The sequence below is a fragment of the Cryptosporidium bovis genome, assembly GCF_009768925.1.
Source record: "Cryptosporidium bovis isolate 45015 chromosome Unknown contig_4, whole genome shotgun sequence".
Taxonomy (NCBI): Eukaryota; Apicomplexa; class Conoidasida; order Eucoccidiorida; family Cryptosporidiidae; genus Cryptosporidium; species Cryptosporidium bovis.
The window spans coordinates 372,965-393,392 of record NW_027125050.1 but is presented as its reverse complement, the minus strand read 5'-3'; the positions used below and the strand labels follow the sequence as shown (position 1 = coordinate 393,392).

The 20,428-nt window shown below is 30.9% G+C and overlaps 11 protein-coding genes across 11 annotated transcripts; 4 read left to right on the top strand and 7 right to left on the bottom strand.

Moving 5' to 3' along the window:
- Positions 1–36: 36 nt before the first annotated feature.
- FG379_002689 (TRAFAC type P-loop GTpase that may be related to kinesin) lies at positions 37–4,161 on the bottom strand (the record flags this gene model as incomplete). Its single annotated transcript, XM_067328379.1, has 1 exon — positions 37–4,161. The coding sequence occupies one exon, from the start codon at positions 4,159–4,161 to the stop codon at positions 37–39; it is 4,125 nt and encodes a 1,374-aa protein (XP_067181877.1).
- A 521-nt stretch (positions 4,162–4,682) lies between these two features.
- Positions 4,683–5,793, top strand: FG379_002688 (uncharacterized protein; the record flags this gene model as incomplete). Its single annotated transcript, XM_067328378.1, has 5 exons — positions 4,683–4,748; positions 4,809–5,164; positions 5,217–5,467; positions 5,515–5,663; positions 5,713–5,793. The coding sequence occupies 5 exons, from the start codon at positions 4,683–4,685 to the stop codon at positions 5,791–5,793; spliced, it is 903 nt and encodes a 300-aa protein (XP_067181876.1).
- A 133-nt stretch (positions 5,794–5,926) lies between these two features.
- On the top strand, positions 5,927–6,808 carry FG379_002687 (uncharacterized protein; the record flags this gene model as incomplete). The annotated part of the gene is made up of 1 exon (XM_067328377.1): positions 5,927–6,808. One exon carries the CDS (start codon positions 5,927–5,929, stop codon positions 6,806–6,808), a length of 882 nt encoding a protein of 293 aa, XP_067181875.1.
- An 8-nt stretch (positions 6,809–6,816) lies between these two features.
- FG379_002686 (signal recognition particle 68) lies at positions 6,817–8,703 on the bottom strand (the record flags this gene model as incomplete). The annotated part of the gene is made up of 1 exon (XM_067328376.1): positions 6,817–8,703. The coding sequence occupies one exon, from the start codon at positions 8,701–8,703 to the stop codon at positions 6,817–6,819; it is 1,887 nt and encodes a 628-aa protein (XP_067181874.1).
- A 319-nt stretch (positions 8,704–9,022) lies between these two features.
- FG379_002685 (proteasome subunit beta type 1) lies at positions 9,023–9,841 on the bottom strand (the record flags this gene model as incomplete). Its single annotated transcript, XM_067328375.1, has 2 exons — positions 9,023–9,454; positions 9,506–9,841. The coding sequence occupies 2 exons, from the start codon at positions 9,839–9,841 to the stop codon at positions 9,023–9,025; spliced, it is 768 nt and encodes a 255-aa protein (XP_067181873.1).
- A 537-nt stretch (positions 9,842–10,378) lies between these two features.
- On the bottom strand, positions 10,379–11,530 carry FG379_002684 (uncharacterized protein; the record flags this gene model as incomplete). The annotated part of the gene is made up of 1 exon (XM_067328374.1): positions 10,379–11,530. One exon carries the CDS (start codon positions 11,528–11,530, stop codon positions 10,379–10,381), a length of 1,152 nt encoding a protein of 383 aa, XP_067181872.1.
- A 264-nt stretch (positions 11,531–11,794) lies between these two features.
- On the top strand, positions 11,795–12,745 carry FG379_002683 (phosphotyrosyl phosphatase activator -related; the record flags this gene model as incomplete). The annotated part of the gene is made up of 1 exon (XM_067328373.1): positions 11,795–12,745. One exon carries the CDS (start codon positions 11,795–11,797, stop codon positions 12,743–12,745), a length of 951 nt encoding a protein of 316 aa, XP_067181871.1.
- Positions 12,746–13,088: 343 nt separating this feature from the next.
- FG379_002682 (uncharacterized protein) lies at positions 13,089–13,676 on the bottom strand (the record flags this gene model as incomplete). The annotated part of the gene is made up of 1 exon (XM_067328372.1): positions 13,089–13,676. One exon carries the CDS (start codon positions 13,674–13,676, stop codon positions 13,089–13,091), a length of 588 nt encoding a protein of 195 aa, XP_067181870.1.
- A 1,131-nt stretch (positions 13,677–14,807) lies between these two features.
- On the top strand, positions 14,808–17,555 carry FG379_002681 (ELP3 like acetyltransferase involved in transcription; the record flags this gene model as incomplete). Its single annotated transcript, XM_067328371.1, has 1 exon — positions 14,808–17,555. The coding sequence occupies one exon, from the start codon at positions 14,808–14,810 to the stop codon at positions 17,553–17,555; it is 2,748 nt and encodes a 915-aa protein (XP_067181869.1).
- Positions 17,556–17,587: 32 nt separating this feature from the next.
- On the bottom strand, positions 17,588–18,943 carry FG379_002679 (uncharacterized protein; the record flags this gene model as incomplete). Its single annotated transcript, XM_067328369.1, has 1 exon — positions 17,588–18,943. One exon carries the CDS (start codon positions 18,941–18,943, stop codon positions 17,588–17,590), a length of 1,356 nt encoding a protein of 451 aa, XP_067181867.1.
- A 443-nt stretch (positions 18,944–19,386) lies between these two features.
- On the bottom strand, positions 19,387–20,322 carry FG379_002678 (uncharacterized protein; the record flags this gene model as incomplete). The annotated part of the gene is made up of 1 exon (XM_067328368.1): positions 19,387–20,322. One exon carries the CDS (start codon positions 20,320–20,322, stop codon positions 19,387–19,389), a length of 936 nt encoding a protein of 311 aa, XP_067181866.1.
- Positions 20,323–20,428: the final 106 nt, after the last annotated feature.

The window sequence follows — 20,428 nt, the reverse complement described above, 5'->3', positions numbered from 1 at the left end:
AGTAAAAACTAAATCCTTAACTTTAAATTATAGCCACTAATAAAGTGATTTAAGATATGGGAATGTGTAACTCTGTTTTCCTCTCACAACTTTTGGTCTAAGTTCTTCTGGGAACGGTAAAATGTATTTTACATGACAACAACCGAATTCTCTAATAATTCCCTCTATTGGAGTGCCTATATTCAAATGATTAATATCATATGTCGAATTATTTAATTCAGGAAGTCTATGATGTGTATAGGCATCTGTATTCTGGCAATTTTGCTTCAAGTTTACATTCATTATATTTGAAATATTTGGAAATTCATTCATTTCATTGTGAATGTCTTCTTCAATTTTCTCTAGAAAACTGTAATCGCTAAACTCAGGATAGGTCTTACTCTTTTCTGCGTTATCTTTATTATATATTTCAAAGTTTTCTGCTTCTTGATTACTCATAGTACTTTCATAATGATCAATTAAATTTAATTTATCACTTGTTTTAAATTTGTTGGGGTAACAATTAAAATGTTCATTTTTTTCATTTCTCTGAACTTCGTTGGAATTGATTAAACAACCAAAAAAGTTAAGGTTATTGTTTCCTGATTTATGAGTTTCATTTTCAGAACTGGATTGATTTTTATTTTTGATACTAACTGTCCTATTAAATATTGGATAATTATTATTACCTAACTCTAAATAAAGAGGCTTAAATATGTTGGAATTAAGTATCATTTCGTCAAAGTTTCCCATTTTACTAAAACTTGAGTTTGTTTGATTCACATTTTCAGGAAAGGTAGTAATGTCGTTTTTATCTTTAGAATATTTGTTTTCATAATCATCATCATCATCATCAGTATAGATACTTTCACTCTCCAAATAAATATTTTCGTCCAAATTTTCAATGCTGTTGTTGAGAGATAAATGTGAACTATTGTCTATCAAATCACTTTCGACTACATTCTGCTTTTTTTTTCTAAACCCGAGTTTTTTTTTCACTGTTCCATTAGATGAGTTAAAAATAATATCCCAACTTCTACCATTTGGTTTCAGTTTTTCATTTATTCCTGCACCTGGTTCGTAAAGTTGTAAGAGTGACCTATCCGTATTTACAGAAGTTTCACTAATACCTACAAAGTTTACCGATGCATCTTTATAGTGACATCTACATCTTTCAACTTTTGTGTAGTCAATACAGCAAGGACATTTATCATTATCCTTGAATTTTTTTCTATGGTTTATTCCTTTATTTGGAACTATATCTCTTTCGTTATTTGTTTCATTCGATCTCTCAATTCCGAATCTAATATTACCCGGTGTATGATAATACTCATAGTCAATATCCGAATCGTAAGCAGGTGCATAAATATCAACTTGTGGAAAGTGTTTAGATTTAGGGATAACTTCATGTATTTTACCTCTTGAATGTTTTGTTTCCCTTTCATATAAGTTTCTACTTGCTTCTAATGCCTTTCTGCTTGCCTCTACTGCCTTTCGGCTTGCCTCGAGCGCTTTTTCATTAACAAGTGGAAAACGTCTACTTGGTTTTTTACCATTAATTTCCAGCTCATAAATATTATCACCCGAGTTGTATTCTGAAAATCCTTTTCCATAATTTTTGTGCGCATCCATTATTGACTTCTGTAATTTATTTAGTGATTTAGTTTTTTCCAGCAACTCTTCATATTGCTTTACTGGATTAAAGTAGTTAGAGTTTGTCTCTACCTCTTCATCAACAAAATTTAGTGATTTATATGTGTTTCCAACTCCTTCATCAACAAAATCCAGTGATCTATGGGTTTCTCCAACTCCTTCGTCAACAAAATTTAGTGATTTATATGTATTTCCAACTACTTCATCAACGAAATCTAGTGATCTATGGGTTACCCCAACTTCTTCATCAACAAAATTTAATGATTTGTGTGTATTCCCAACTCCTTCATCAACAAAATTAAGTGATTTATGGGTTTTCTCAACTTTCTCATCAGTGTGATTCAGAGATTTGTATGTTTTACCAACTCCTTCATTATTATATTCTGATTTTTTTATTGTTACAATCCCGTTATCGACTAAATTTGATCCGTTTTTATTGTATCTGCTTTTTCTATCGATGTTTGCTTTACTTACAAATCTTCCTTCTTGTGGTGGTACGTTTTTCTTTTGTTCTATCTTTTCACAAAGATTGAGATTAAATGTATTGGTATCATGTATGTTTTCTTCAAAATTTTTTGAATTAAAAATATCCGCCATATTTTCATCTGATTTCGATACATCAAAGCTTTCATTTTTTTCAGAGATTAACAAATCATCAAATCTTACTTTCGGTTTATTTGTGAATTTTTCTGAATTATTAGTTCTAATATCCTTATCTATTTCATTTCTTTCTGAAAAATATAAATTTCTAATTTTCGAATTTTCTAAATAGTCTATTTCTTCTGATTTTTTTGTGTTATTCCCACTATATAATTCACCGTTATTTGGATTTATCTTATTTGTAGTAAATCCAAATTCATTGGATTTAATATCTTGGTTAAATAAAAATTTATTTTGTTTTATGTTCAATTTTTTTGGTGACCCGAAGTTTTCATATTTTATCCATTTGAATGTACTATTGTCTAGTTGTTCATCATCGATATTGATTAAGTTTGATCCTATCATATTTTCAAAATAGATTTTTAATATATCTTCATCGTTACCACTCATTAATATTCTGAGTATTGCAGACCCATCTGAAGACTGATTGATAAATGTTAATAAACGGATAATTCTTGTAACTCTACCACTGCTTTCAGTGTGCCAAATCCCTTTATCTGATTTGATAATCATTTTATCGTTTAGTTTTAATTTTGGACTATTTTTTATATTTTTTCTAAGTATTTCGATAAGTTTTGACTGTAGTAACGGCCTATTTAAACAACTTCTCTGTGGAAAAACGGGAAATTTCATACTGTTCCCAATATATTCAATAAATTGTAATGTATCGAAAATTGAACTTGGTTGAACTGTTGATTGATTGTCATATGGAGTTAATATAGGTCTAATACAACATTTTTTTTCAATAGGTGCTTCCGTAAGTGTACCCAGTACCAACAAATCTGACTCAACGATTGTGGATGCAATACAACTACTTATACTAGTTATATCTATATTATTACTTTTTTCGTTAGTGTAAGTGTACTTTCTAATTTCATGTGCAAGATCAAGCAATCCAAACATTGGAATAATTGTTTTTGTTTGTAAATCCGAATTCAAACATGAAGAAACTTCAAAAAATCTAATTGAGCCAATACTAATGCTTGTTGAATTTGCAACATTGCTATTTTTTGTAACTTTGTTCTCAATCTCTGACTTATCAGCTGACTCAACTGTTATTGTGATCATCAAATTACCCACAATATCATCATCAAGCCATTTCTCACCGAATGGACCAAAAACACTGTTTTTAATGCTTTTCGGTATTGAATTTTTATTTCCGCGATATCTTCGTTTTCTAATTGAGTCTAAAACTTTTTTTCTAGATACAGCACACAAAATCGCTGAAACAAGTTTTTCTTCTTTTTCAAATAGATGCTCCGGCTCGCCTTTTATTAAGTACCCCAAACCTCCTATTTTTTTAACTAATTGTAGTGGATTTTCCGGATTAATTAGATCGTGTACATTATCTATTTTGTAATTTGAAGAATTTTCGCTAATCTCAAGTACAGAGGCCTTTACTACAAATAATCTGTCAAAATTACCACCAATATCAGTATTCACACCCTTTTCATTTAAATGGATTCCTGAAGAATAACACCTTATTGCTGCAAAAATATCATAAATGGTCTGCAATACTAATCCAACACTTCTTTGGGATCCAACCAATGTATGGGTTTTACCAGTTTTGTGTGGTCCACAAACTATGACATTTGTCGATATTCCATCCAGAACATTTATTGCATATTGTTGTAACCCCATTTTCCTATATACTTCACTATTACAAGCATCTTCGGTGAATATTTCATCTGTAATAGAACAAAAACGTGTTTTTCCAAGTGCCGATTTCTTGCCTACCCTAATTGATTTTCCATCCTGACCAAAAACGAAGTTCCACTCATCCTTATCATTCTTTTTTTTCGGGGAAAATCGAATAAATGTTCTTACAGAGCTTTTTGCTTTACTTAGACTGGTCAATCCACTCTCCATTTATAAATAGTCGTTGGATGTTGATCTGTTTCATACATTTATTATTAGAACACAAAACATTAAATTCTTAATTACTATTTGAAGACATAACGTCATCAATTGTTTTCACCTACATACAAATCACACAACAAATATTAATTCAATATTTTTTTTTCAAATAACTAAAAAAGTGGTAATAGATGCTCGCTAGTCCCATTATTAGTCGTGTTTTTCACAACAAACAATTTATCCATATGTTTCATAAATATTAAGTTTTGTTCTTAATTGAACAGGAATTACAGATATGTATAGATTCGTTCATTTCACTTACATAAATATTGTTCCTTAATTAAGAATCTACTTCCCCGACGAAAAGTTATTTCTTAAATATCGTTTTTTACACGCAAAATAATTTATTTGCATTCAAACACACATGCAAACATGTAATTTTTTCCGGTACATTTTTTGTGGACGCATGCAATGCACAATTGCAGTAGTGTAACGTATTTATCTGAAATTATTTTTGAAATATTAAAAATAATATGAACAATTTGTGTATAAAGAAACTAAAAAAAAAGATTAATAAAACAGGATTTAAGTGGGAGAAGGTAAGAGCCTGGTAAATTGTTAAGTGTATCTGAAAAGTAATTTGAATATTTCACCTTTAGAGTGTAAAAAATATTGAAGATTTCCTAGATTCAATAAAAATGAATATCAAAAGTAACATTAAAAAAAAAAAAATATTAAATAATGAAAAATTAGTTAATGAAAACAAGAGAAAACCCCCGGAAAATAATATTGATAGAGGATTAGATTCGGGGATATTGATATTACCATCTCAAACAATAAATTTTGATGTCGAAGAGTTTGAGTTTTTTAACAATGATACTAATGGGATAAATAATTGCTACTATACAAGTAACAGTTGTAAATGCAGTGAATTAAGTATATTTGAGGGGAAAAAAATAAATGATACTTCTGAAGAAGTCTGTTGTGAAAATTCTGCATATGTACCTTCATTAATGTAAGTCCTAGGTTATATATTAAAATAATGAATTTAAACTCACAACTTTCAGAATGAAAAATACAATTAAAACCCAAAAATCATCTACTATTAGAACCTCATCAAGTATAACATTTTTGAGCAAAACTATCGCTGTTAAGAAACGTAGATTAATTCCACAGATAAATGGTAGTACAACAAGAAAAAAAGTTCAAAATAAAGATCTAAACAGTGTAGTCAATAAAATTAAGCCAAAGAGAAAGTTGAAATTAAGAGGTGATAACTACTCAAAAGAATATTATGTTTATAAAGATGAGGACTATGGTAGGTTTAAAGCTCCAATAAAAGGAAAAAACAAATAACATCATTAGGCATTGTTGATGATACCGACGATATTATTGAAGGCGATTATGTTCACAAACAGGATGATGACAGACAAACCACAAGTGAAGTACAGGAATGGGCAATAGGATTAATTCGAAGGTACCTTGGTGAAACAGAGATTTTATTTGGGAAGGAAGTAAGTCCAATTGTATTTATATTAAATGACGAATCACTTTTTTTTTCAGGAAAATATTCATACGTTCGGAAAGTCGGAACGAATAAGATCTCTAAGGCAGAGGTTTGGATTTTCAACAAAAGTTAGATGAATAATATGTAGTTGTTCTTGGTTCAAATAATTAATTTTTATGTACGAAAATATAAATTAACATAACACTAAAATTTCGTTCTAAATTTATTTTGCGGCTCTATTTCGTAGATGAAATTTATTTCATTCACATAATGAATACAGAAAAAAAAAAAATTAAAGCAAAGGTGAGAAATGTAATTCCAATAGATGAAGCCATACCATATGTGATTCTTGCTGCAATAAAAGAGCCCTTGTCAATATTCTCACTTGATGTAACACACAATGAAAAGAAAAAGAATTCAAAGATAACTATAAAGTTATACAACATATTACTCTTAATATTGATTTTATTTGTTTTCTTATTAGTATTATTTTCAGGTGGAATAACGATTGGTCAAATGTCACCTCCCCCAGTATTTATCGGGAATATATATGGATTACCTTTAAAGGCAGAATTCTTTACAGTTTCTGCAGACGGAACTTTCTTTGCATCTCTAAGAGTACCAATATATAACAAAAGCTTATTGTATGGTAGAATATCGATTTCGGATGTAAATTTTGTTCCTGTCTCAAACGAGTTCATTTGTACTCCAAATAAATACAACAACAATATCTTTGCATACTCGACTATTGATAAAAACATGGAAAATGGGTTTATTTTCCCACTAAACCAAAAACCACCTTCTAAAAATGAGAGAATATTTTTGGTAGAAAGAATAACATTGTTAACTGAGGACCAAGAACTTAGGCAATTGGAATTTGCATTGGGGCGTTATGGTGAAGCAGAATCAAAATTAGGTGCCTGGCTTCCACCCGGAAGGAGTGAATTCAATCTTGCTGTAAGAGGAACTGCAGATCTAGAAAAAGCCAATGAGGCATTAACTGAGTCATTTGGATCCAAATGTACTAATGGAATTATGAGACACTTTATAGTGCGAATAATGCTGGATTTTAACACCAAATATTTTTTAGGGGTAATCAAAGCAGTTAAACAAGATATAGGATATGTTCTATTTCCTGCATGTAACCTCTAGAAAAAAAATTATTTAAAAATTCCTAACTTCTGAGAAGCCTTAGAAAATATCTTATTTACTATCCCGTTCTTACGCATTTTATTCAAAATATTTGGAGGAACTATGAAATCAAATGCAACATCGAACATTATTGGTTTAACTGGTATAGGCATAAGATGAGGTTTTAAAGTTTCATTTTTCAAAATATCATGAATATTTCGTTCTTCTGACCATTCTGTTTTTGGTTGAGAAGACTCTCTATTTACAATGCAACAGAGATAAATATTGAATGAGTCGTGAACCATGTTACTTAATATATTATTTATTATCTTTATCAATAAAACTATCCTTTCAACATATCCGTTTTTATCTCGAACGATCTTCTGATAATCTGTCTCTTTTATTCCACTTCTAGACCTAACTAGGTCGCAAAGTAAATAAGCTTCTTGAAATTTGCCATTTCGACCATAAAAATGTGATAAAAACATACTTCTGCAATTTCCAACTGCATGTGTTATTAATACAGTTAGCTTTAGAATATTAGAATCCAACGAATTACTTGAGTTTATCTCTGAGATAGAAAAATTTAGTAGATCACAGACTCTTACACCTTCCTCGGGGGATCTAGATATTTGTTTTTTGTGAATATTTAAATTTGTATAGATTTTATCTGACTTTTCATTAAATATCTGGTTTATTTGATGTTCCGGTTTGCTAAAATATTCCATTAATTGTAACAGTAATATCATATCTCTTTCAATTGATACTAATAAGTTAAATTCTCTAACATATAATTCAAATATCCTCCAGTCCTCAGAATTACCACCGCTTAAAGGTGAGAGTCCTGTGTTGGCAGTTATATTAGTTATTTCATCGTTTATTTTTGAACTCAATAGAGATGAACACATAAGAGTTTCTGAATAGTAATCTATTACAGTCTCACTAGGGTAGTTAGGTACTTTGATAGTTTCATCGATAGGAATAAGTCCTTTTATTTTAGAATAACTTTCCTCTAACTCAACCAATGGCATCTCAAAAATTGAAGCAGGAACAGAATACTCATTATTATTGTAAACAATTTTTTTATTGGAGTTGGATTCACCAAAAGTACTTCCCTGGAACTGATCAACAATTTGATCGTTTGGGATTACAATTCCCAATCTCTTACAATGATAAAGAGATAGCCTAATAAGTGGCACTAACTCAGAAATATGATTATCATATATCTTTGTACATTCAGGTTTTGAAAGTAAAGGGATATTTAACACTGAAAAAATATTTTTCCAATCTGAAATTAAAGAAGAAACATCTAATTTTAATTGTTGGTAAATATCAATAGACTTTTTCAATTCACTTACAGCACATTCCCAATTTGAACATTTTAAGTAGTAATTTCCAAGAATGTAACTTTGGTAAGCCTTGATTTCAACTATTGTTCTTGAAGTACACTTATTTTGAGCGTTTTCAACAAGCAAATCTATTATTTTGCATCCCTTTCTTAACTTACGTATTCCATGAAGTCTATTTCTATTATCTACTTTTGTTTTTGAAGTATTCTCTATATTGCCCAGTTCATTACCAAAACTCCAACATCTTTCAATCAGTAGAATTAGAATCAAAAAATGTTTTGGATCTTTATATTCTTTTGCTGATTCAAGATAGCTTTTTTGAAATTTGTTCCTTCCACACTTGAGATTGAGTAACGATCTTAATCTATGAAGTTTTCGGGTGCAATATCTCCTATATTGTGCAAAATCTCTGTATTTCATGCCATTTTGCTCCTGTAAATGCTTTTTTATAATTAGTATTGGTAATTCACATTTTGACATTAAATTACTCTCAGTATAACTTTCTGTTTCATTACTTTCCACCTTAAAATTGTAAGTTGAATTGCTGTCTCCAGTTGTTTCATTCATTTTCTACCTCCAGAAGATTATACTCGCAAGATTTAAACTATTTAATAATATTTATTTCTACTATTGATATGATTATATCATTCAGATTGTTTTCTATGCTTGATTAGAAGCTCAGTCTTACCTGGCCAATCTACGAAAGCAAATTACGGCGGGGGCGATGGACAAAATTAACACAATTTCAATAGGGTGAAATAATAATCAAAAAAGCAGCTTCAAATAAGTTAAATTGACTCAGCTTTTAATTCTGTGCTATAGATTAACTTTCACTACTAGGAATATATATGTATTTTCCTCAATATTCTAAAAAAACTACTATTATTTAGTCCTTTCTCAGATCAAAGGAAGAGTAAGAGATGCCAGATGAATCAATCACAACAACATCTGCGAAATCACCTGTGTTAACGTCTCTCTCACTCGCACTTGTGATCGAATCTTTTGCAATGTTTATTATTTGAATCTTATCTGTGACGGGTTCGAAAAACGTTTTGTTCTTGCTTGAAAGTTGGTTATCGAGAATTGAGTTGATGATAGAACCACCTGACCCAACTGCGCCATATGAATATTCATCAAAACTACCTACTGCATCGTATCTGTACACTTTTCCCTTTCCTTCCTCATTTAATCCTGCAAGTAGGCAGAATGAATAATACGGGAAAAATCTTTTAGAATAAAGTATGCAAGAAAGTAATTGTGCAACTGCATTAATCGATGGTGTTTTGTTATGTTCAAACTCAAAAAGTTTGATTTTAGCCTAGAGAATAATAAGCTTGAGTTATATATAAATATTTTAAAAAAAACTTACTGTTAACATCTTTCTAAGTGCAGTTATATCCGCGTACATACCACTACACGCTAGAACGCAATTCTTCGTTAGCTCATAGACCTTGGAAACTGATCTCGATGCTATCCTATACATTTTACTAAGTCTCGTATCTGAAACAACTACTGCAAAATCTTCCCCTGCTATTGCAATGCATGACCCACCATTATCAATATATGGATCAAATCTACGCTCAAGTGTTCCATAGAGCTTTTCAGTTTCTCGATTTTCCGGCTTCTGATCGCAGAAACCTTGTACAGAAAGCTGTCTTTCGTCCCTTATAAAATTATCAACCGCTCGAGAACTAGAAAATAACATTGTCATATAAAACAGTAGTATAAAAGCGAAGAAATTAAAAATTTACTGCTCGTTTCTTTCTTGAGAAGCTACGAAGACCCAGAGAAAATAATGGGGGGGAACATTTTTATTCTGCAACAATAAACCCGCTATAATAAAAAATGGATTGTAAATAACCGAGAACACATGTAGTTTAGATCGTAATTTACTGGGAAATTATTGCAGATAATACACCTTTAAAAAAATGAAATCATTATTTATTTTCTTGTAAATATCTTAAATTTGAAAATCTTAATTATCATCAAGGACACTTTCTGAATACTATATTTTGTCCAAACTCTTGATAATCCTGATAAAAAAAATTAAAAAAAAGAACGAAAAAAATAGTTATTCAACTTACTCTCTTTGAAACGGTAAATTGAGGAAATGTTCCAAGTGAGGATAAAATTGATGCACCGATCCATGCAGATGCTAACCTCTCTGCGGGTCTTGGTGACGCAATAATCCTTGGAAATAATCCACTCTGAAAAAGATTGTCGTTACTTAATAAAAAATTACTTATAATGCACATACCTGGTTATTTATCTGATTCTTTTGATCTACTATATTTTGATAAAGTTTTGAATCGAACCCATTAATCAATGTTGTTCCACCAGCGAGTACAATTGAAGAAGCAATACTAGATATATCCTTAATAGAATTAGATACCTCAGATATTGAGTTTATAATCATTTGAATAAGTCCTGGGTATGATTGGCCATTGTTATTATTAGTTTTAAACAGTAAATTCGGAATTGTATTCCTAATTGAGCTAGTGTCAATAATATTTCCATCTGGAAGAGTAAAAACGGTATTTTGAGTTTCCGAGTTGTTATAAAATGATAAACACGAATGCTTTAAGTTCCTAACGATGTGCATAACACCCCAGTTTAGATAAGACTCATCAACGTTAAATAAAGGTATTGGAACTTTGTTGCCATCTTTTGATCCAGAGTCTATGACAACACCAAATTCAGGGATAATATCTACCTTGTTATGAATTTTTTTATATATTTCGTTATCTAGGAAATCACCCGCAATTGAATATTCTTGTATGCTATTTTGGATACAATGCCCGTCCTGTACGCAAGAAACATTGGAAGAAGATGCACCAATATCTACAACAATTCCAGAGGTCCTACCACATGAAAAACAGGAAAGAACAGGCCTTCTAGATAAAAACAAAGAAGACACCTCAAGTTTTTCGAATGCTATTTCTGCTAGCTTTCCGATATGGCCTTGATTAGAAATAGAATGTATAGGGAGGAAGAGTGAATGGCCACTAATCTTATCTTCAAACGGCTCAAAGATATAGTTGTGTGTAGATGAAAATGAGAAGGGAATATTAGTATATTTTTGAGGAACAGAAATATCTTGCAATAACCGAACAAGATATTCTTCATTCATTTCGATCGTCTTTTCACGTAAATTGTATGTAAAAGGGTTTATCACCTCAATATAGTCACGTTTTTCCCATGGTTTAAGTGGAAATACGATATTTCCATAATTAAATTCATTATTTTCCACATCACCATTTGAAATACCAATGCAATTTGGTACAATGCACTTTGGTAAGTCCTCACCCCCGTATCCTATCCTGATTGACTGAGTTCCGATGTCAAGAATTATGCAAAAATTTCCAGTACCTGAATTTAGTGCGGCGTCTGACATCTTAAAGTGTAAAATCGCTTTTACACGATAACTAAGTGATTTAAATTAATTAACAAAACCCTATAACAGTACTTAATACTTGAATGTTATTTATTTAATAATTATTATTTAGCATAAACTAATATTTTGTGCCGGTGTTTCAAGACCGCTGTATTAATCCACTAATTCTTGTGATTTAAAATAAAATTTTAGGACAGTTTCAGACCCAAATCAATTTTTTGTTATTAATGTAACTCCATTTCAATAGTTTAAATTGTTCTTATAATGAGCAAAGCAAGCGAGAAAATTAAGTGTGAAACTAGGATTCTTGACAAGAGGCATCTAGGTATCTTTATTGATGGGAAGACCCATTCTGAAATAATCGAATTTATAGAATTACTGTCTAGAAGTGTTCGTGGTAAAAGTTTAATCCCACAATGTGAATACGAGTTAGAAAAACCATCAAAACAAGATCCAAGTGTGGCAGCTATATTTATTTTGCTGGATTTATTGGCAAAGTTGGACTCACTTGTTGATGAAATACCTCCCATCAAACAACCTATGAGATTCGGGAATAAAGCATTTCAAACTTGGTATGATCGTGCAAAGCAATTATCTAGTTCATACCTTGAGGAACTACTGAATTCAAAATCTGATTACTTAGAAGAAGTTCAAATTTACTTTGTTGAATCTTTTGGTAACAGAAACAGGGTTGATTACGGAACGGGACATGAATTGAATTTCGTCCTTTTTCTATTTTGTATCAATAGGCTTGGGATTATCAGACATAATCATTTTACTGAATTAGTAATGGTAATATTTTACAAATATATCCTCTTGATGAGAAAACTTCAATCAATTTATCTTCTTGAACCTGCCGGATCTAGAGGTGTTTGGGGCCTAGATGACTATCATTTCCTTCCTTTTGTGTTTGGATCAGCCCAGTTTATTGATTCGGAAGATAAATTCCCCATTTTGCCTTCTCAAATACTTGATCAATCAATTTTAAATACATACAGTGACAAACTCCTATATATAAATTCGATAAAACACATTCTCGATGTAAAAACAAATGTTTATTTTGCAGAATGTTCACCTGTTTTGTACAGTTTAACTTCAATTCCTTCGTGGAAAAAAGTATATACAGGTATGATCAAAATGTATATTGCTGAAATCCTAGACAAGTTCCCGATCGCTCAACACATTGTATTTGGGAACATAATAAAATTCACTTAGAACACAGTTTTACACCACTTAAGGCGAAAGTGAAATTTATAATTCAAGATTTATTAGTCAGACAAGTTACAGAAAAAAACGCCAAATCAAAAAAAAAATTAAAAAAAATTCTACATGTGAATTTGAACAGAAGTGCAATATGTATTCCTATAAGTTACTTGAATCCAATTCCATAGTTCGTCCAAACAACCAAGATAAGTTTAGGAAACGAATGTTTATTCAAAAAAAGCATTAAATCGACAAAAAATATTCATCACATCTATTGAAACCATCCTCAAATCAACCGATAGCGTTAGTCCACTTAAATACTCGATTTTTGTTTCAAAATGTACCAATGTAGCCATCAGCTTTCTATTGGAAAACCACACGGCATTGGAATATTTTCTGGATTTGGAGATCTCATATACATTGGTAACGCGAAATTTGTTGGGTTTGACGAGCTTGAAGACGTTAATGACTTCTCGTTCCCTCCATTCGAGTAGTTAGTGCACTTTTGATTATTTGTACCACAAGTAGAAAATACGCTATATCTCCCTTTTCTATTCTGAGGTGGAGTTGTAAATAGAGTTGATGTATTATTCTCTGGAACCTTTATATCAGAGACATTATCTGGTTGCTTTTCTGAGGTTTCAACTAGTGGGATAACAGGACCACAATGTTTAGTACGACTTTGCGATCTAAAACTATTGCTTGTAAGGGAAATATCATTCGTCACGACACTTCTGCGACCATTATGTAGCAGTTTCAGTATTAGAGCACCTGGGTCTTCTCTATAAGTCTTATTTGAGTTCTTCTCCACAACATTATTCGCAGATCCAGGACTCGTACAAATATTGTCTATATTTAGATCCTTTTTCCTTCTTCTTGATGACTGCGGATAATTTGGACATCCGCTTGAGGACTGTTTTTTATCAGGGGTCTTGAGCAACATTTGGTATTTGGATATTGTACAGAAAGGTATATCTTTGCATGTGTTGTCTATAATCTACGAAAATATATTGATTCCTACTCAAAGAACTTTCTCCAGACAATCGTGTTGAATTCATAAAATCCAGACTATAATTCCCAGTAACATCTAGTATGCAAACATTTATAACATATATATATATATTTGCTTATTTGTACGTGCTTGTTCGTAAGAACCAATAAAAAAATCGGTTTACCACTTAGAGGAAAAAGGTAGTTTTTTAAAGTGCCCAAATTTCAGGTATAATTGTAAATGGTATAAATTTGATGTTGATGTATATGGATTATTTCCAACAAAGCAGATAATACATAACTACAATATAGCAATGAATGTATACCTTTTTAAAAAAAACCAAGTCTCACAATGTGATATTTAAGTCGAAATAAAAATTATTGTATATTATTATACACGTACTTGGTGAAATTTCCAGCTAAAGAAAACTTTTACTTTGGGTTTGTCCAACCCAAACTTTATGACCTTTATATTCTTTCCAAAAAAAAAACTTAATAGGATGATTTCCTCTTAGCATTTTTATTATCTTACTCGTAAAAATCCCTTACTTCTCTGTCTATAGGCGGGGTTTATCTGCGACCTAGTCTAAATTTTTTGTGTTGATACTGACAACTAAGATGTTAAACTAGTTGGGGAGGGGGAAAAAAACAAAGATACAATGTATTTACTCTCCTCTATAAAAACCCTTAGCTTACCTGTAAAATGTTTCCTTCGAAATGTTTAGTATTTGATATGATTTTTATTCGACTTTTTTATTTTTTTTTTTTGAAAGCATCTTAGTATAATTTTGCCCTTTTTTTCCGCAAAAGCAAGGTTACTTAAAACGAACTAGGCGCTGTTGTATTGACGCTTTAGCATCTTAAATAACTGTAGATGTTAATGGTCAAATTCGAATGTTTGTTTGAGTTATAATTAATTACATTAAATACTTGCTGATCTCTAGTAACAACGATTTATTTGTTACTAATATCACGATTTAAAAACGTTTTGGTAACTATTTGTGATATTTCTCAAAAGAATAGTGTTTGTGTTAATGTAAGGATCTTCAATTTAAAATTAATAGTTAAAATAATTCATTAAGAGATGGAAAAAACGAAAAAAAACGATGACCATTCAAATGAAGACGATATTATTGAAACTTCACTTACATTTGAAGAAGTTAATAATTCTATACCTGCACTCAGAGATGATTTTCCAATTTATGCAGGACAAATTAAGCAATTAACAAAAGAGGATTTGATGAATACTCACAGAAGACGTCATCTTGAGAGTTTTTGTAAAAGCTCATCTGAATGGTTAAACTATGATAGACGTCAAAAGTGGGAAGAAAATTTAGAAGTAGAAACCTTGTTCTCTTTTGTTCACGAATTGATTTTGTTGTCACCAAAGACAAGGAAAGAATATGAAAATGTGATAAATATTTTAAGGAGGCGTCACAAAATTGCCCCAAGTAAATCACAAATAATCAGGGTTTATGAAGAAATAATATCACAAAAAGGGTTGGATCTCCCAGACGAAAGTGTGAAAATTATTTATCAAGATTTTATTGAGACTGGTGAAAATGAGAAAATAAACAACATTGAAAAATCATTGCTCTCTAAAAAAGCAGTTAGAAGCCAATCTGGTGTTGTTGTAATCACTATATTAACATCACCTGGGGAGTTTTCCTGTAAACATGATTGCCACTACTGTCCAAATGAACCTGGACAACCAAGAAGTTATTTATCAACAGAACCTGCTGTATTAAGAGCAAATCAAAACTCATTCGATCCAATAAATCAATTCAGAGATAGATCTATAACATTAAAGAATAACGGACATATTATTGATAAGATTGAAATATTAATATTAGGTGGAACTTGGAGTGGATATCCAAAAGAATACAAAAACAATTTTATTAGAGATGTTTACTATGCAGCAAATACATTTACTAATAGAAACTTGGTTTCAGATAAAAACGATTATATAGACCGTGAAAAACTTTCATTACACGAAGAAATTGAACTTAATCAAAGCGCAGAATGTAGAATAATTGGTTTAACTCTTGAGACAAGACCAGACTACATCACAATTGATGAAATCATTCATTTGAGACAACTTGGTTGTACAAGAGTACAATTAGGAATTCAACATACAGATCACTTTGTTTTAAAGTTAATCAATAGAGGATGTTATATGCGTCAAATTGTTAGATCTATTCGACTTCTAAAAGACACTGGATATAAAGTGGATATTCACTTAATGCCTGACTTACCAAATCCTTATGATCATTCAAATGGTATAGGATCAAACTTCTCGAAGGCTGAACTCGAAATTTTGGACAAAAAAACTATGTTTTTGAGAGAATTACAAAAGCAGATAGGTTTTGACAATGCACAGACATTGGGAGTAGTAAATGACTATTTGATGCTTTCTGACGTTTTGGGTGATCCGAAACTCCAATGTGATCAGTGGAAACTTTATCCTTGCGAAGTTGTTCCATTCTCAAGAATTGAGGAATGGTACGAAAAGAAGCTTTATATTCCATATGCAGAATTGTTTCCAGATACACTTTGCTATCTTCTTTTGTCGTGTAAACTTGGATTACATCCTTGGATTAGAATAAACAGGGTAATCAGAGACATACCAAATCAAAGTATTATTGCAGGAAATAGTTGTACAAATTTGAGACAAACGATTCATGATAAAATGAGGTTACTTAATTTATATTGTAGGTGTTTGAGATGCAGAGAAATAAAGGACAAACACATTCAACAACGACATGAACATAAAACACAAATAAGCTCCACGTCTTTAATTTTGAATGACAAGGAAACAAATATCAATAAGAACAAAAAGAAAAAAGTGAAAAAAATACGTCAAAAAGAAAAAGAAAATTATATTAGAGAAAGAGATAGAACTATCGTATTGAGAATAAGGAAATATGATAGTTATGGTGGCCTGGAATTTTTTATTTCATTAGAATCAAAAGATGAATCTGATCTTTTTGGTTTCATAAGACTAAGAATACGATATAAAGATGAAATAGTGAATAACAAATTTTCAAACAATTTGGAAGTTGAAAGTCATTATTTGAATAACTTTGATTATTCAAGTGAGGAATTCCTGGAAGATAGCGAGGAGATATTAAATAAAATTCCTGTTATAAGGAATTCTGCCCTAATAAGAGAATTACACATATATGGGACAGTTGTCCCTCATTATACAACTAGAAATGAGGTTGAAGGAGCAGTTCAACATAAGGGATTTGGGAAGGCACTTCTTAGAGCTGCTGAATATCTATCATTTCATCATGGGTTTTCACGTATTGTAGTGATATCTGGAGTTGGAGTAAGAGAATATTATGGAAATAATGGTTATTCTCTTGAAGATACATACATGGTAAAGAATTTAGATTCAAGCTTCATATCAATCTCAGATGATTTTGAAATAAGCTTTCTAGATTGCAGTCTTGATACCAACTTATTTAGTGTTCTGGAACACATTAGAAATATGGAATCTAATCGTGAATTGAGGGACTTAAGAAATTATAAGGAAATACCTGGTTTAGCAATAAGTAAAGAAATTGATCTAAATAATTATATTAATTCCATTTCACTTGAGATGTTTAATAATGACTTTACTCAGAACCAAAATTCTAGTTTTTCCATCTACAAAGAGTGCGAATTACCTAAAGACAGGAATAACATTAAACTTGGGATATTTGGGAAAATTAGATCTATTTTCTACCGTTTCAACAGCCCTCAGTTTTCATGGATGATTGGAATAGGTGTCATTACCACTTCTATTTTTGGTTTAACTTACCTTAAAAATAAGAACAAATTTATATGATCTAATGTGTTCTCAAAGTAGCTTGTAATAATTCATTTTGGTAACCTATCTCTGTGTTCCCTGCAAATTGGTTGGCTTTCCTTACAAAAGTATTCATTACATCTATTGAAATTATGGCTCAAACCTAATTTTTTTTTGTATCTTTCTCTTAAGGTACACTCCCATGAAACAGACAGACTAAAACGTGATTCTTTTGTCCCAATGAAGTACTCTCCATTTAACAATACAATTTGGCTAATAGCAGATATAATTCCATCTTCTTTTTCGTAGTCAATGTCAATTATTTGCAAGATAAGTCCGGAACTTTCGAACATTGATTTCAGTTCGTTTTTTTCCTTTTCATTTCCATCGGTGGAAATTACAACGCGACTGATTCCAAATTCCCTTGAAAGTTGTAATGACCTATCTAAAACTTGCCTAAAACTTGGTATTTCATCTCGTCTTACTATTATAAAATCATTCCTTCTTAAATGAATACTTAAATATGGGCCGCCCGAGAAAAAAAAACTGTTTTTTGAAATATAATACTTGTACTTTTTAACAATGTAATTGCTATGCTGTAGAATATCAATTACTCCAAATTCATCTAATTCCCGTGGCCAGGGAACAAAAATGCCATCTACATGTTTTAGCAAAAAAACAAACAATCTCTTATAATTATGTTTTGGTATGAATACTTCGTAAATTGTATCTGAAACTTCTTTTGATCTCATTAATTTGTAGTAATTGAAACAATATAGATTGTTTACTCGTATATACTCGCAATAACCGGAGTAAATAGACTTTTCACCATCAAAGAACTTTCCGAAGTTGCATTTGGAGTTATTAAACTTCTTCTCTATAATTTCTTTCTTCCCAAAAAATTCCACGTAGGTATTCTTTTCTCTGTGGTCATTGTAATAAAAATTTAACCCAACTAAATCTACCTTTGAATCTGTGTTTCCAATTAACATCTTTAAAACGTAGTATTCAAATATTGGTACTTTACTCTGTTTAATGTCGTAAAACAAAGACCAGGGTAACCTGCGATTTTTTTCGTAGCTCCAGTGGGCAATGTTACAAAATGGTGGTAAAACAAGTGATACAGTAATACCTTTAACGTGTTTTTGAATTTTTTCATTCAATATAGCTGTTAATAAAATAGTTCTATCAAAGACACCTCTTTGAAGATAAAAACCCTCTCCATTTTTAACATCATATAAAACCCATAATATATCCGAGGTCCAATATGGGCATTTGTGTGAAGCTAAGCTCCACACAATTTCACTACTTATTATGTTCGGTGAAGTATTTTTTTTGTTGAAGATGCTAATTAGATCAGTACATTTGACTATGGTTGTAAAATGTAAACAAAGTGTATAAAAAAATATAAATTTTGAAAATATCATCTAATACTTATCTAAACAGTAAAACTATTCTTAGTTATACTCGATAATTTTTCTTAAGATTATTTTGTGGATTTTTTCGAAAAGTGACATCAAGCGGTATAAACACCGTCTTTATTTGATAATCTCCTTATTGCACATGAACCGTATTCTTCGTACTTAAGAGAGAAGTAAGAGTTACAGAGAAGAGATTTAATCGTTTAAGGCCACATACCTGTTTCCTATTAAAGAAGTATTTTTCTATAAAGTCCTTATTTCTTGATAAATAAGAACCTCCCATCCATGTTAAACATGACCTTAATTTCATATTTTTTTCACAAGTTGAGTTACCCAAAGAATTTATTGAGACTTCATTCAAATTGATTTCTAATCTTTTCAGTAGTGCCTAAAAAAATAATGATGAATGCGAACACATAATTAAAGTAAATATATGCATTCATAGGAGTTTAAACAGAAATGTTACCTACCTTAAAGTAATTTTCAAATTTTGAAACTAAAGAACTATTCTTCGAAGCCCCACCAATAAATAGTATATTTCCAAGAAGTGAACGTGTGTAGTCAACGGGACATTTTTTCACTACACTAATTATTTCTTCCGATAGGGGAGGAATAATAAGATCAGAAATAAAGTCATCGAATAGCCCAAAAGACTTTAAAACATTCATATTACTATGTGAAATTGTCAGATTACTTTCTAAGTAGGGTCCAAATTTATTTATCAGTGATTTAGTAACTGAAAATCCTCCGATGTTTAATGTTCCAATAAATTCTGTTAGAAGAAAACCGGATGCGATAGGTAAGATACGTGTGCTAGAGTCACCGAAGTGAACAATAACACCAACAGACCCCTTTCCAGAGTCATCCGGAAATACATTTGGCATATTTTTTTGTATTGCATTGAATGAAAGTAACTCTTGAGGCATTGTTTTGAATGATGGAATAGAAAGGGATTCAAAAAAGAATTCCATCGTATGATCTTGAAAATCAAACGGCGCATTGTGTGGTTCTGATAATAACACTGGAAGTTGGGATGTATCGTAATATAATTCTTTAGTGATTATATCTGTCCAAAAAGTTTCCAATAAATTCCAGTCTATTCTATCTGTGTATAAAAAAGGGCAAACTGAACCAACGTAATTATTAATAGTAAAAAAATTTTCATTTAAATCCAAATTTTCTAGATTGGCAGAGTTACTTCCTAGATAAGATTTATTTAAATTAAGATTTTTAAAAACGTCTCTATTTATTTTTATGTGCTTTTCATTTACAGATTCATAAAGTAAAGTATCAACGATTATTTGTGGATAAGGATTTGCAGCAGTACCCATTCTTGTTCTAAACTGTCCAGTATCGATAACAACAGGAAATTCGAGTACATTCATTTTTTAAGATAATCATACGGGAAATCATTAGGTTCCGGAACGCATCAGGTATACTAAACGGCGGCTAATCAAGCATGTAAATGAGAATTATGTTGGAAACTTGAAA